The sequence below is a fragment of the Etheostoma spectabile genome, chromosome 14 (assembly GCF_008692095.1).
Source record: "Etheostoma spectabile isolate EspeVRDwgs_2016 chromosome 14, UIUC_Espe_1.0, whole genome shotgun sequence".
NCBI lineage: Eukaryota > Metazoa > Chordata > Actinopteri > Perciformes > Percidae > Etheostoma > Etheostoma spectabile.
Genome location: NC_045746.1, coordinates 17,819,684 through 17,835,880, shown reverse-complemented (window position 1 = coordinate 17,835,880; position 16,197 = coordinate 17,819,684). Strand labels below are relative to the sequence as shown.

At 39.7% G+C, this 16,197-nt stretch overlaps 1 protein-coding gene across 2 annotated transcripts in view; it reads left to right on the top strand.

Moving 5' to 3' along the window:
- myo1g (myosin IG) overlaps nucleotides 1-16,197 on the top strand; it is a 44,329-nt gene that overhangs the window by 14,338 nt on the left and 13,794 nt on the right. For both annotated transcript variants that reach the window (XM_032534885.1, XM_032534886.1), the window contains exons 14-21: nucleotides 47-179; nucleotides 2,508-2,674; nucleotides 3,442-3,649; nucleotides 4,246-4,469; nucleotides 5,226-5,370; nucleotides 8,665-8,769; nucleotides 9,439-9,552; nucleotides 15,449-15,606. In XM_032534885.1, the coding sequence (XP_032390776.1) occupies nucleotides 47-179; nucleotides 2,508-2,674; nucleotides 3,442-3,649; nucleotides 4,246-4,469; nucleotides 5,226-5,370; nucleotides 8,665-8,769; nucleotides 9,439-9,552; nucleotides 15,449-15,606 (1,254 nt within the window). The remainder of the gene's footprint in view (nucleotides 1-46; nucleotides 180-2,507; nucleotides 2,675-3,441; nucleotides 3,650-4,245; nucleotides 4,470-5,225; nucleotides 5,371-8,664; nucleotides 8,770-9,438; nucleotides 9,553-15,448; nucleotides 15,607-16,197) is intronic.

Genomic DNA, 16,197 nt, shown 5'->3' with positions numbered 1-16,197 from the left:
TCATCTCTTTGGTCTTTGCCCCCCCGCCCCCCCCTCTCTCCCTTAGTGCCGACCCCGTTCTGAAGGAGATGTGGCCAGATGGTCAGCTGAGCATCACAGAAGTCACCAAGCGACCACTGACCGCGGCCACCCTCTTCAAGAACTCCATTGTGGCCTTGGTGGATAAACTGGGCTGCAAGGTCAGTGGTTTCAGCTTTAAATTGACTTCCTGTTCCTCTCCTTTAACCTTTAGGGGAAGTTGTGTTTGGCATTTGCAGTTTTTAGATAGATTAAATATGCCTAATTCGGACGAATAGAAAGTGAATCCAAGCAGTTCTACAAAGTAGAGAGAAAGAGAACAGTAACTATGGAGTTTTTAGGCTGGCTGGAAAAATGCATAACTAGGCCTGTCACGATATCAAATTTTCCTGGACGATAAATGGTCCCAGAAATTATTGCAATAAACGATAATATTGTGGTGGACTCTCAGTCTCTGTTAACAAACAATGCACTGGAATAAAAACAATAAATAAAATGGAAATTAAAAACCACACACAACCAAAATCAGGCCAACAGGCCTATATGGTCGGAATAATGGGATGTTGGAGTAGAGGGTTTATTTAAAGGGACGTCGGACTAGTGGGATGTAGGACCAAAGGGAATTTTTTGGATTATTGAGAGGTTGAAACAATGGAGCATCGGAGAAATGACATGGCACCCACGTGATCTAGCTCTCTTGCTTTAGCTGTATGCTTAGCTACACACTTTTTGAGGAGTTTTTTCTCTATCATGTTTGGATTAAGTTACTGCATCATTTACTTATGTGGAATAACACATTTTATTACAGAAAAGAACTAGGGAAAAATCAACAAGTAGCCTAAATTTTATTTTAGCTTTAGGCTAGCCGTGGCTGTGTCACCAGCTAGCTAACACTTGCTGTAGCTGTCTTGTTTTAACTGTTTTTAGTTCTGTTTTGTAGTTACTGCAAGTTCTGTTGCCAGAAATTATACATTTCCATTGCATTATAATTTTTATATGGTAAACCTTTACTTAATACTTTACTTCATTTTGGGTTTTCATGGCAGAATTGACAAAGCAACTGGAGTTTTGTTTTTTCCAAACATATTTTCACGTTGGTGTGGGAGTAGTTAGCACCAACGTAGATCTTCCCTCCAGTTTACACTGTTGTCATCACCCGTAGGATGCTCTGCACCAGTTTGCCTGTTCTGGTCCCTGTAAAGCCTGTGTGATTCACAGGCTATTCTGAGGCTGCCAATGTGCCTTTGCGATGGCTCTTCTGGTAGGATGGCTCGTCACAGTGCATAACAAAATATGCGGTGAGAGGCGGTATGCAGCCGTCCAGCAGGAACATATAAACATAGCAATGTGCTCTTTTTGGTGTCAGAGTGTAACAGTTTTTGTAGGTTGCTTGTCCTCATCCTGTCTGGCTGCGTGTGGAGATGAGCGCTGCTGGATCACAAAATGTGCTGCTCACCTCTCCTGGCCTCATCTCACTGACTGAGGTCTGACATTTCCTGCTGTTATTTTGGGGCAGCCTGCTGTCACGCTGTTGTATCATCTCATCTCGGTGTGGCTAAGGTAAAATGAAAGGTAACTCCCCTGGCAACCTTCAGGTCACGTTGAAAGATCGCATGTTTTCTTCAACTGCCATACAGAAGCACCTCATCTGTTCCCAACATCCCATTAACTGACTCCTTTTTTTAAATCCCTGCTGAGCTGAGAAGAAAATAGGGGCACACATTCCCTAGCATCATTGATTTGATGGACGACAGTGCCGGGGAGCAGAAAGTGTTCACTTTGTTCCACCTTGTTCATCTTTCATGGACAGAGAGTGCCAGACAGAGAAAACACAACAGAATCTGTTCTGTGACCGGATTTCCTTTATAGATCCCGGTCTGGGTGCAGGCGTCCAGAGTTAAAGTTACAATGTGCAGTTAAATGTGCTGTTAATAAGTAGATGTGCTGGATGTGTTATGAGGCTCAGCAGCTCACTGTAGCGTCTGTTGAAGTATTCTGAGAGTCTGATTAAGGTCAGTGAACTCAGTTTGCCACTTTTACAGCTTGGCTGTGGCTCTGTCATAGTTTATGGTGTAGTTTATTTACTTGCACAGTGATGAACACAGCAGTGATGAAAACAAAGATAAGAAACCTCAAAGACAAAGACAAGTTTGTGCAGGTGATAAAACAAGAGTTTTTTGAAAAATATATTTCCTCAATCATACAAACACTGAATCAGTCCAGGTGTTGGAAGTATGCAACGCTGTGTTGTGCTATTGCAGTACTTGTATTTTGTTTAATTGTGTAACCTTGACTTTCATTTTCTGCAGTATTGCTGTATATCTTTCTGGGAATTTATGCACATGCTAGTTACAGTAATGTGATAATGTAAGACGTCATCGATCTGGGATATTAAAAAAAAGCGGGCATTGTTTTGTCCACTTGTAGAAAGATGATCTATCTACCCGTTCTGAGAGAATTACCTGCATATCTTTTCTTCTTTCTTTCAGGAGCCTTACTATGTGCGGTGCATAAAGCCCAACGAGATGAAGTCTCCTGTGTTGTTTGACAACGCTCGCTGCCAGCACCAGGTGGCCTACCTCGGCCTGATGGAGAATGTGATGGTGCGCAGAGCGGGCTTTGCCTACAGGCAGCATTACGCGCGCGTCCTGCAGCGGTAAGTGAACATGATGCTCCATGAAGCAAGACTTCTGCAACAATTCACTGTCCTTAAGTCTTACTTAAGCAGCTCAGTGTAAGACAAGAGGTGTAAAATGTACCAAACCATCCAGTACTCCTTGCTACTATGAAGAAGTTTTACTTAAATCTACTAACATAAAAGTTAACATTATCCTTCTTAAGAGGAATTGAAGTTTCCAAATTAAAGTTAATAGCAGAGAACAATGATGCATGCATTTTTTCCATTAAACTGTAAAAGGCAATGAGGACAGGAATTAAGGACTAGATTGTTCTCTTTGAGAGTAAATTGATAAAATCAAGGTAAACCAACCCTATTTATCATCTCAGCTTGAGACTGAAGCTGTCTCTATATACTGAGGACTTCTGTGATTTGAGATGTTACCCTGGCTTGCAGTCCCTTATATTGTTGGAGATCCAAAAACTGTAGATCCTACACTTCCCATAATGCGACTTGATAGCTTCCTTTGTCAACCCTTCCTGCAGATTAATGTCCAGATCTTTAATACTAATCTCAATGCACCCAGCTTGTAACGTAAGCTTTGCAGGCTTTTCCAGACCCACAGAAGATTATTCAACATATTCCACAAGCTGAGTAGTACTCCACATGACTAATACATTTACCTTAACAAATAACATAGGTGTGGAGTGCCCCTTTTAAATAAAACCAGGTCCATTACAAAGCTACTCAGTTACAGTAATACTGTAAGCCCTGATTTCCTCTTTGTCCTTCTGAATGTTGTGCAGGTATAAAATGACGTGTGAGTACACCTGGCCAAACCACCTGATGGCCTCGGACAGAGAGGCCGTGGAGGCCATCGTCACCCAGCACGGTTTCCAGGACGATGTGGCGTACGGACACACCAAGCTGTTTGTCAGAACGCCGCGGTCTCTATATACTCTGGAGCAGGAGAGAGCCGCCCTCATCCCTATCTTGGTTCTTTTCCTGCAGAAGGTCAGCCATATTTGTATTAGTGTTATTATGTGATTTGCTATCATTGCTATAATTTGTTTGTCATCATCGTCACTTTTGTTTTTTGTCCACAGCCTCAACACAATTTGAAGTATCACATCTCTCCTTCTCTCTCCTTTAAAGTTGTGCACGTATTGTAATAATGATGTATCAATCTGAGTCAAATTAATTGACTCTGAGATCCAATTTAATCTCACAAGCAGCGCCGATCACAATATATTTTCAAACACAGGCCTCTAGGTTTCAAAGTGGATATTACAGTTTGCCTCAGCCTCATGAATATGTGGCTCCTGGTTATGTTTGACTGAAATTCCACTGCCAGCTTGAATCCTAATTTCCTGTAACAATAATTGGGATAATTAATGAGATCCAGAGCACAGTTACATTACAGTCAATTACTGCACTTGCTCAATGAAACACCCTTTCTTTCTCTTTCACATGACCTACTTTGATGATTCTTCCGAGAAGTCTGGTTCTTTAACTGGAGCACAAGTTCATCTTTAGCTCAGCGGGACTCTCTTGTTTCTCCACTCTTGCTTTCTGTCTTTAACTCGTCCCCTTTTTTGTAAATCTCCCAGGTGTGGCGTGGGGCTTTGGCTCGTATGAGGTGCCGGCGGATGAGGGCCATCTACGCCATCATGGGCTGCTACAAGCGCTACAAGGTGAAGGCCCACTTCTGGGAGGTGGAGAGGAGGTTCGCCAATGTGCGGACCATGGCCGACTATGGAAAGAGCGTGGAGTGGCCGAGCCCGCCTGCAGCTCTGTCCAACTTTCATAAGAACACCGTAATGCTCCATCGCAGGTCAGATCCCACAAAATAAAACTCATACAGCACAAAAACAACAATCCAAAATAAATGTACAATATTTCATAAATGTTGTCTTCAATCATATTTTACTCTTAAAAAAATGAGATAAATACACTTGTATTAAATGTAAGCATAAATGTCTTTTGAATAAGTTATGCTTAAAGTCAGTTATATATTTTGTATTCTAAATATGAAACTGCAGTCAGCCGCCAGTTAGCTTAGCTTAGCACAAACACTGCAAACCGGAGGAAACAGTTAGCCTGGCTCTGTCCAAAGTCTTGAGACTCCAAGCGGTTACTGTGCTTGGAAATAGTTCATCATATAATGGTCCTTGAAAAGCACAGCACGCTGTTGTTGTACTTTGGTTTCAATACAGATTAAATAAACAAGATATAATGTGATAATTGGTAAACTCCAGAGCTGCTTATTTGGACAGAGCAAGGCTAGCTGTTCCCAGTCTTCCTTCTCCTCCTGGCTGTAGCTTAATATTTAACACACAGAATGGTATCAATCATCTGATCTAGCTTCACTACACTAAAAACAAGTCAAATAACTTTTCTTCCTGGCAGAATAAGTTGAAAGTTTTGGATCAACAAGGCTGGGTTTTGGCACGGCAGATAAAAGTTATTTTTAATGCTCACAGAACTGCTCTTGAAGCTGTTCCTCCTACTGTATTGTTGACTGCTGCACCTTTTGATGTATTATTCCACCCACGTGACATGCTGTCTTGTTCCCATCACTTGTTGTCAGGTGGTGGGCGAGGCAGATCGTGAAGAACATCCCCCCGTCTGACATGCTGGAGGTTCGGGCCAAAGTGGCAGCTCTGACGGCTCTGAGCGGAGAGAGGAAAGACTGGGGAGTCAGCAGAGCCTGGGAGAGGGACTACCTGTCCAACGTAAGAATCACACATAAACAAATCACAAACAAAAGGGGGTCAGGGTACTTTTTGAGTTCCAACATGTATTTCTATGTTGTATCTATGATTTACTGTACCTCAAACCATGTTTAAATAGTCCATGAAGGGATTGATTACTCTTGCTATTTTCTTTACATAAAACTAATTCTAGTTAAGACTCATTCTTGACATTGGGAAGACATTTCAGTGTTAAAATATTCAATGTTTCAGTTACTAGCCTTTTTAATGTATTTATCAATTCATTCTATGCACCTATGATGATTTTCATTATTAATTAATAGTTTGATCTCTAAAATGTCAGATGATGGTTAAAGTGACCATCACTATTAAAGCCCAAGATTACATACTCAAAACTGTCCAAATCGTTTTGATCATAAAAGACTAGGAAATAGTTTAAATAGTCACATAGTAGGAGCTGGAACCAGTGAAATTTTAGCACTTTTGCTTAAAACATAATGATTATCAAAATGTTTTCCAGATTAACTTTCTGTTGATTGGCTATTTGTTTCAGCTCTTATTTATGTACTGTACTTAATTTATCTTAAAGGGGAAATACAGTTGTAATGTGTATACTCAGGTTAGGCTTTAAAATCCAAGATAAAACAACTACAACAAATGCAAACGGCAAATAAATGTATGAAACAGATCTGGTGCTTTCAATTGTATCCCATGACCTTCTTCCGTGAATGGAATCTAATCTGGCATTATCACGTGACCTAAGACAGGGGTTACGATCTCCTCGATACACGACCGCATGTTGTCACGTGACCACAGTTCCATGCTGAAGTCATTTGATGCCACCTTAACAGGTTCTGTTGGATGAAGAAGGCCATGGGATATCTCCAGAAAAAAATCTCAATATTTCACATCACAAAAAGCTGTCACTCATCATGTTGTGTTTTTGCAGTTATTTGTACTTTAAGTTGTCAGTTTTTAACTTTTTCAAAATCACAAATTTCAAATTTTCTGTTGTTTTATTAGCCCTTTAATTATTTCAGTGCCTTCATTTGAAATGCAAAACACAAACATGCCATTAACTAGATAGTATTTTTAAGGTTAAGAAGCTTTTTACTTTTGTAACCAATCCAGGCTTTCATTTCTAACTGTTTTGGGGAATTCGTTTTGCTTTGAAGCTAGGGCAAAATATAGAAAAATACACTGTGCTGTGCATACACTTCTATTTTTAACAGTGTTAATGTCTAATGTCTGATCAACAGAAGTTTTGTGTTTTCTCTTCACTTTCTGTTACCAGAAGCATTTTTAAGCAGTCCTTGCTACAAGAGGACCTCATTTATAGATCATTTTGACACTCCACACATAACAAAATGTTTATTCCTTTTTTTTTTTTTTTAAAACAGCTTGGAATATCCGTTGGATTCATTTCACCCATCTGGTCAAATTTTTCACCGTAAACAAGACTTGAATGACCAGCAGTGTATTGGATCACATCTGCTGTTGTGAATATACTGTATATGGTGCATGTGACAACGAGCCTCACAGCATGACTAAAGGAGAACGGCGGTGCTTGTGAACACAGCATTTCATTAATGAATCTCACAGTTGGCTCATTTAACAGCTAATCTGAGCTTGTTTGGTGGCCACAAGGCTTGAGAGATGCCTTCAGGGAGCGTTAGCATGACTGAGTCACTCCCCTCATTAATTTGACAGACGGCCCGTGACTCGCTGCCCTCCTTCAGGGCTCCAGCTTCACGAGATTGTTGTTAATTCCACAAAGAACCTATAGACAAGTGCCTGTAATCCAGCATGCAGTCAGCCTGATTCGTGACTTGTATGAGGCTGATGTGGTTTTAGATCAATTGTCTGCGGGGAAGAAAGAGAAAAAGAGGAAAAAGGAAAGTTAGCCGAATTAATGTATGTCATGTTTTCTCAGAAACCCTTAACAAGATCACAAGGTGACTTCATTATTTCAAATTTAAGCTCAGAAATCAAGGCAACGATGTTGTTTCCTTGTGAGCTCATCAGAAGGCTGGAAGTGAGAAAACATTAACTGCCAACACATGAAACTTATTTCCTATAGCCTGAATGAATTCCCATAAAACTTGGAAAGTCTAGAAGAGCCATACAATTAAATTATTTTATTCATGTGTGGGGAGCTAACAGAAGGAAACGCAGAAGCAAAACCTTTTTCAAAGTGTGTGCCCAAACAGCAACTTTCATGGAAATGTATAAGGTCATCTTTGAAAGTGGCATACAAAAATTTTAATACATCCATCATACGTGGTGCAACTGTTAAACACCTAGTTCCAAAATCATTAACACTCTACTCCCCTCTGAAGACTTCCTACAAGATTTTTAAATGCGGCTTCAGAGATTTGATCCCATTCAACTGAGGTTGGCCACTGATTTTGGCCGATTAGGCCTGGCTTGTTGAGGCCAGTCGAGTTCTTCCACATCAAACTGGGAAAAACCTTTTGGTAACACTTTACTTAAAGGTATCTACATAAGAGTCCCATGACCATGTCATGAACACAACACATGACACACAAACCCTAACCCTAACCCTAATCCCAACCATAACTTATCATGACAAAACCGAATGACACGTACCAAAAGAAGCATTATGTCATCAAATGTTTATGACATGTTTATAATGTTTATGACTTGTTTATAATGTTTATGACATGTTCATAACACTGTCACTCTTATGTAGATACCTTCAAGTAAAGTGTATCTAACATTTTTTTTATAGAGCTGGCTTTGTTCACAGGGGCCAGTGTCATGTTGAAAGAGGAAAGGATCTTCCTTCTTGCTCTTGCCACAAAATTAGAGGCCCACTGAAATATCATTGTTGACAAGGGATGCCAGCATACTTTTGACCACATGCTTTGGTTTGTTCAGTATGAACACAGCTTTAAAAAATATTTCCAGTAAACATTTTCATTGGAATCTCGTTGAATACACAATTAGCGATTGCATAAAAGTTCTTAGTAGAAATGTAAGGACATTATTATGTCAGCTTCACTCTATAGGAGGGAGACTGACACAGTTTTAGATTAGCAGCCCCTGACTGTATTTCTCATCAGGCAGTTCAGCTCCAGTATCAGCCGCCCTGCTCCCTCTCCGACGGCACGTCAAACACCGCGTCTGGTTTCAGCCGCCCGAGGCCACGAGCTTTGATCTGCTGCTTATGGAATTAAAGTGATAAAAAAGGCAGAGAAAGGTCACGCGAGTGTTAATGATGAGATACATTCCTATACCATCATACTGTAGCTAATGCCTTCCTGTAATAACACAGGTCTTTAATTCCTGCAGGCGCGAGACTGCCCTCAGACCAGCTCCAGCTTCATGCGTGTTTCCAAGGACCTGAGGAACAAAGACATGTACAGTCAGGTCCTCTTCTCGGGCTTCTGTAGAAAGGTACAGTATGTGGGAACGCTGAGATGAAAATGTCCGTTTTACAAGGAGTTTCTTTTTTGTTTTTGCTCCCTTTCAGCTTTGGGATGTTTTTCTCACTTGCTGTGTTCCACCCACTCGCACTTTCTCTCAGCTCCGCTTTCATGAGTTTATGTTCCAGGAGTGAATACCCTCTCAGGAAGGATTATAAAGAAACAAGATACAACATAATAACAGGATTTATCATGAAAGGAACTGAAGTATGAATTCACTCCTACATGTTCTTAACCTTTAAGATGTCCTCTTTATTTTTTTTTTAAAGTTTGCCTGTTGTAACTTAACTAAAAGAAGTCATCTCCCTGTGGATAATAATGGCCATATTTTCCCATTCAGTGTCAAGGATTGTAGAGAGAGAGCTTTCACTAAATTCTCGATGCAGCTTGAGTCAAAGTATATTTGAAGATATGAAGGCTTTGATAAAGTGAAATAAAAATACCTTCAATACTGACAAAACCCCTAGAGCCTTTGTCTATTTATCACATTTTTGTTGTGTTGCTCGTTTGCTGCTGCACAAGGAAAACTTGTTTTTGAATTGAGAGTTGCGATAACCCAAAAGATCCCACAGAAGATAGAAAATGTAGAAATGCGGAGCTTTATCCTTTTCTTCTCTCTTCCCCTTCTCTGCTTCCTCAGGTGAATAGATTCAACAAAAGCACAGACCGAGGACTGCTCATCACAGACAAGTGTGTCTACAAATTAGAGCCAAATAAACAGTACAAGGTTTTGAAGAGGCTTCCCTTAGACATTGTAAGTACTCTTGTGAGAGATGCATGCACGCTCTCGTACATTCACACTCCAACCTTAATCTAAAGCTATAGCACTTCACATCCATCAGCATACTTGAATTAGTCTTATATTTTGAGCATGGCAAGTGGAGTTAATTCCTCTCAACAATAACAGCAAAGCAGTGTAAGCATGAAACCCTGTAGTCCCAGGAAGAAGAGATCTTCTATCTCAATGGGACCTTCGTGGCTATATAAAGAATACACACAATGCATTGGTGTGGCACTTTCTTGTGTTTTTAGTGGTTAAAAAAATGTTCAGAAATTAAGCGTTAAGTAAACTTTATTATCCGGGGGGGGGGGGGGGGGGGGGGATTTGTTTTACAGCCAGCAGAGACTAAAAGACATCAGTTAATACCCACAACATAACATACAGATAACCCTAATATTCATGTTCATACGGGACAAATGACATCAAGGTATTTACAAGACTAATCGTAACTTTGTAAGTGGAACAGAGAGATAAAGTAATATCATATATTTATATATATGATATTACTTTATCTCTCCATTTCTACACACGTACCTGTTACGATTATACGATTATTTATATGCTGTGTCTATATATATATATATATATATATATAATATAATTATATTGTCATAACAGGTACATGTGTGTATATATAAGCAATTGCTGTTTTGCTTTATTCAGGGTTTTGTTGATAAAAGTGAAAAAGTAAAGTAAAGATAAAATAATGCCAGTGTTATACTTACTCTTGACATTAATCTTGAAATAATACTTCCATAAAGTTGAGGCAAGAGACAGATGAAGGATGGTCAAAATGGAATCACCAGAGGCTGACATAGCCTTACTTTTGTTCTGTAATGTAGGTCAACACCAAAAACCCTGCCTCTTACACTTCTGTCAGTGTCTTTCTGTGATTGTGGTTGTTTTCCTGCCTGATATGCAACTACATATTTCAAACTGTTATCAATTTCCACCGCATGGACTTTCCCGGGGGACCAAGAACCTTTTGAGGAACTCAGGAACTAAACCTGCCTTTTAATAGAGGAACCAGGGACTAGATGGAGTGAATGTCTCTGCTCAAACTCAGACATAGAGAAACAATAACTTGTGTACTGTTTTATTCACGAAAAAAAGGAAGGGATTTTGTAATATAAGTACAAAGGTAAAAAAAAAAGAAAGAAAAAGAGTTTTTGTTGTTGGCATCTCTCAAACTAGCAGAGAGCAGTTTATTGTGGATACAGGCGCTTCTCCTTTTTCTTCATTCGTTAAGTACAACTCAGATGGTGTTTTTTCATTAATCATACCTGCTTGACTCACCTCGGCTCGACTCAACTCGACCGCAAGGCCCCGTCCTCTTTTTTCCATTGCATCCCCCCCCCATCTGTCGCTAGCAATGATGACGCAGTGAATAGTGACGATTCTTTCCGACCAATCAGTAGTCTGCAGGTTTTTACGTCACCTTTTGGTAACACCTCAGCTCGCTTGGAACCTCGACTGAGTTAGTACTAAAAAAAGTACCTGTTCGCAGGTACCAGGGACTTTTTCACGTAATGGAAAAACAAAAAAGGTGAGTACATGCAAGGAAAGAAATGCCAAAACATCAGTCATACAATAGTAAATACAAAGAACAACAGAATCATCTTTGTCTTGTTTCCTCATGTGTATAATTGCAATTCACAAGCTACCGCCATTTTTCATCAGTAATCGGTCTTTCAGTCGGTCATCAGGCATTTGTCAAATCTTCCCAGTTCTTCAGCAGCTTCAGGCAATGGAAAAACTATCAGGATTGCGTGAAAGGGACTTTTAGTTCCTCAGGTCCCATAGTTTTGGGAACTTGCTTCCAGTTTTTAACGTATTGACTTTTTATGAACAACATGCAGTCTCGTATTTCCTGTATAATATATAAAATTGGTGGGGTGCCTCTTTAAATTAAACTTAATTATAACCTTGAACTTTAAACAAAAAACAAAAACCAGGTAATCAGGAATGTGGGTCAGACCCGTTGTACTTTATCCCAACTGTCCTTCCTTCTCTGTCTTCTAAATTGTGCACGTCCTCTATTCCTTCCAATTCTCACACACACATATTCCATCCTTTTTGACCCGGGTCACTGCCATCTGTCAATGAGTGAAGGAACACCTTCTCCTTTTGACTCAAAGAGGCTTATGACCTGTTTGGCAGAGTCACAATTGGAAAGAGGTCAATGTGGGTTTATGTGTGTTTATGTTCGGTGTTGTGGTTGGTGTGTGAGGCCGTGTTCATGCTATGACATATATGCTTCGCTTTAGGTATTTTCGTTGTCTGGGGCGAACCTGCCTCATTTTACAGCCCGAACTGAGAAACTGGATCAGGGATCTCACAGTGCTGTCAGCTCTAAAGGACGCGAGGCTAAAGGTGAAGAGAGAGTAGATGTCAGCTTTATTTAATCAGATGCTTCAAGGTTCCTTCTTGAAAAAGCTTTGAGATTGTTCTTTTCTTCTATGGTTTGATGGAAGATGTTGGGCAGGGACTTATAGAAAGCAGGGACTTGATTTAAAGGAGCAGTGTGTAAGTTTTAGTTTTTTTTGTATTTTCTTTAGCTTAGATTGAGCCCTTCATATCTACATGTGGAGCGGGTCCTCCACCACAGAGTGTTCCACTGGCGTGTTTCTACAGTAGCCCAGAACAGACAAACCGCATACTGGCTATGGAGAGGGCCTTTACCCTACCTGAAGGCCACCGTAGGATCTCCTACATGCTTGGAAAAGGAGGGGTGAGGAATTCTTCATCCTCACCGCTAGATGCCGCTAAATTCTACCCGTTGCTCTTTAACAGTTCAAAAGTAGCCCAAAAAAATTAGTGGGCATTTGTAAACGCCCCATTAGTAAGCTTTCTGTTTTTGCATTGGACATTTGTAACTTACAATGATGGTGGCAGACTTTGTTGGATGAAAGTACAGTCAGGAACAGATTTTTTCAGCTAGCTAGCATTAACTAATTACCTGATGCTAACCCTGTAAGTTGAAATATAAAACTCTGTTTTGTCTGTAGCTGATCTTTAAATGTGTCTCGCTATAAAAATATGCCCAAAAAACATTAATGTGTTAGCTGAATGAACTGATGATTCATGAATCAAATACAGAATTAAAGAAACATTATTGGGTGTTTGTGGTTTGCAGGATAGAGCTGATTAACCCCAGTATAATGTTAACAATCAATTTAGGTATAATTCAAATGGTATTTGTTTGGCAAATTTGTTATGGTGGGGGGAATTTTGAGGGGATTTTTGGCAGTTAAGGTTGGCAATTTTAAGTGAAACAGTGATCGGATGATACAGATCTGTTCTCTATTGTATGTACATTTTATTTTTTCATTTGAAGGGTTGTGTAAAGACCAACAACACCTACATAACACATAATGAGTCAGGCACAGCTGGGCGTCCAGCAGTGGTTTTAGAGAGTGAGACAGAGAGAGAGAGGGAGCTTAAAACATGCCAGAGGGTTAAAAACCATCATTATGCAGCAGCGGAGCAGCTAAAGATAGCTGATGCCATTAAGCTCTTCTGCTCAGGGTGAAGGATGAGTCTTATCCAGGTCAGAAACTGAGAATATAGAAGAAGCAACGAGGCTCTGTCCTTACACCGTGTCACCAGACCCTTCGGTACAAAGTCATGAAGTTCGACCGTCAGCAACGAAGGCTGAAATGTCACCCAGGTCAAACTGATGGACCAATTTGACAACAACAACAACATTGTTGTGCGTAACTGTGAAGGTTTTCAGTGTTTTCCCTGAATAGAATGGACTCGTTTGTGGAAACCGATACTCATTACGAGCAAAGTCGCACAAGACGACTGAACTCAGTGACTCTGTCTTTTTTGAATAACATCTTTGTAAAAAGTACATTTTGCAGCTTAAACTGGTTTGCTTTCCGATTCTGTGTCAATGAGAAGGATAAACATGATTTCTCAGAAACATAGTTAAGTAAGACTGGCCTCCATAACAGAAAGGTATTATGATTCTTACGTTATCCTGGAGATTCCCGTGGTTCTATATTACTTACAGATGTCACCTCGCACTCTAAGAAACTGTAATTGGCTTCTTTTGTTGTTTTCTGACATTTTGTAGTGTAAACTAAACAATTAATATAAAATAAAATAAATCGCTGGAGGCACAGGTTGTACCAGTGTGTGCTGGAGGCATTAAGAGGTTTAATCCGCTCCATCTTCCATTCCCTTTCTAACATCTGTGACCAACCTCCCTTTCTCTGTCTATATACCCATACGGTTCTTCTGTTTCTCTCCCACACCTTCCCTCGCCCTCGTTCCTTCAGTCACAGTCAGCGGTGCAATGTAACTAAGTACATTTGATCAAGAACTGTCTTTAGATACAATTTTGACGTACTTTACTTGGGTATTTCTTTTTTCATGCTACTCTTGTACTTCTACTCCACTACGTTTGTAGCGGGATATTTACTCCACTACAGTTAGTTAACAGTTTTAGTTACTCTGCATATTCAGATTATTAATACAACATTTAAATCAACTAATACGTTATAATGAATCATTATAGGTTAAGGTAACTGGAAGCATATAAAGTAATTAAAAATAGCTCTACTTTTACCAGCTGCAACATTAAAATGATGAAAACGTTAATGCATCACTAACTGAGTAAATGAGTACTTTTACTTTTGGTACACGAGGTATATTTTGAGGCTAATACTTTTGTACTTTTACTTAAGCATGACTTTTAGTTGTAACAGAGTATTTTTAGTAGTATAAGTAGTAGTACTTTTACTTAGATCCGGGCAACATATTGAAATTATATTGATATTGTGATGTGAGACTAGATATCATCTTAGATTTTGTATATCATAAAGTTTTGTCTTTTCTTGGTTTTAAAGGCTGCATTAAAGTAAAGTGATGTCATTTTTAACTTACCAGACTGTTTGTCTGTTTATTTGTCTTTACCCACTCAGTCATTAGATCCATATTACTAATGATTATTTATCAAAAATCTCATAGTGTAAATATTTTGTGAATAGTCAACACTACAATATCATTGCGGTATTGATATCGCGGTGTTTGGTCCAAAATATTGTGATATTTGATTTTCTCCAAATTGCTCAGTCCTACTTTTACTCCCGTAAAATAACTGAATAGAGAGTGGTCTAGACCTACTCTATCTGTAAAGTGTCTTGAGGTAACTCTTGTTAGGATTTGATACTATAAATAAAATTGAATTGAATTCTTGCCCCACCAGCCACAGTAAATCTGTTCATTATTACAATTCTTAATAAAGCCCCATGACTTTCCCCTCGCTGCACCTCCACTACATGCGCACCGCAGCAATAATCCGCTGGCTTTCGCTTGGTGTAACTTTTGATCCAGGATATACTGTACTGTATTAGATTCACAGGTATTGTACATTGACGGGATAATCCCTGACATTTTTATACAAATGAATTTCCAGCGCTCCAGTGTGTGAAGCTGAATATCCGTCATTCAGCCTTTAGTCAGTCTGTCCACAGCAAGGATAGAAGAAGTATTCAGGTCTCTTACTAAACTAAAAGTAGCAATGCAACATTTCCTACATTCAATATTCAGTAAAAGAACAGTATAAGTATTGCAATTTATATTGTTAAGGTAGTTTGATGTGTAACAAGGTTCCATATGTTAACATAATCCTAATCAGCAAAGAAACTATCAAATAAATGAATAAAGATGGTAGAGATATAAGAAGCCATGATACTCCCTTAAACTTACTGTAAGTTAGCATCACCTGCATGAAGACTGGGGGATGTTTACCAGTGACTCCATGAATACACACACATCCTTTACTGTGGCCGTCAGTCAGAGTTGCTGCTGTGTGTGTGTTGGAGTCTGAAGGAGTTTGTGGTTTTGTTTCTCTCCACAGTTCACGGGACTGAGTGTGACCAGCGAGGCTGACCAGATGGTGGCGCTACACACATCCTCGCAGGATGATGTCCTGCTGTGTTTGCAGCGTGGGGAGCTGTGCACCAACCAGGACCGAGTGGGGGAGCTGGTGGGAGCGTTGGTGGACCACTTCACACGGTCAGTTCACACAACCAGACGCCGTTTTGTTTCCTCACTAGGCGAACATCGCTAACTTTATCCTGTGGCTTCCTTCTCTGTTTGCTCTGCTACCTTTGAAAGCCTGAGAGTCTTTGATAGTTTCAGGGAAATCTCACACATATAATTCTGGTTATAAAGACATTTCTCTGAGTCGACACACACACTACTCCCCACCTGTGATGATGTGACTAGGACCAATGCTAAAGCTGAATACTTTCGCTAAATTCCAAGTTCAGTATCCCTAAAAACTCAACCTGGACCATAACACGGATATTATTTCTCAACAATTTGACATCCAAAGCATTCAAAGAAAACATCTGTCGAAATGATTGACAGAGCGGGTCTTGTCAAAGTGACTCTGAGCAAAATAGTTAACCCCAAACTGCGCACAGTCCAGTTTCATTCATTCTATTTCTCACTCGAGCTCAATCACAAACACCAATTCTTCCAATCCTAACAGAAGAATTAAAGTGGTAGCAATTTCATGTGTCCCACACACATTTAAACTTGAAACACATTTAAACTGTAAAATATATGTTTTTATAATAGTTCTATGGACATATTACAGTT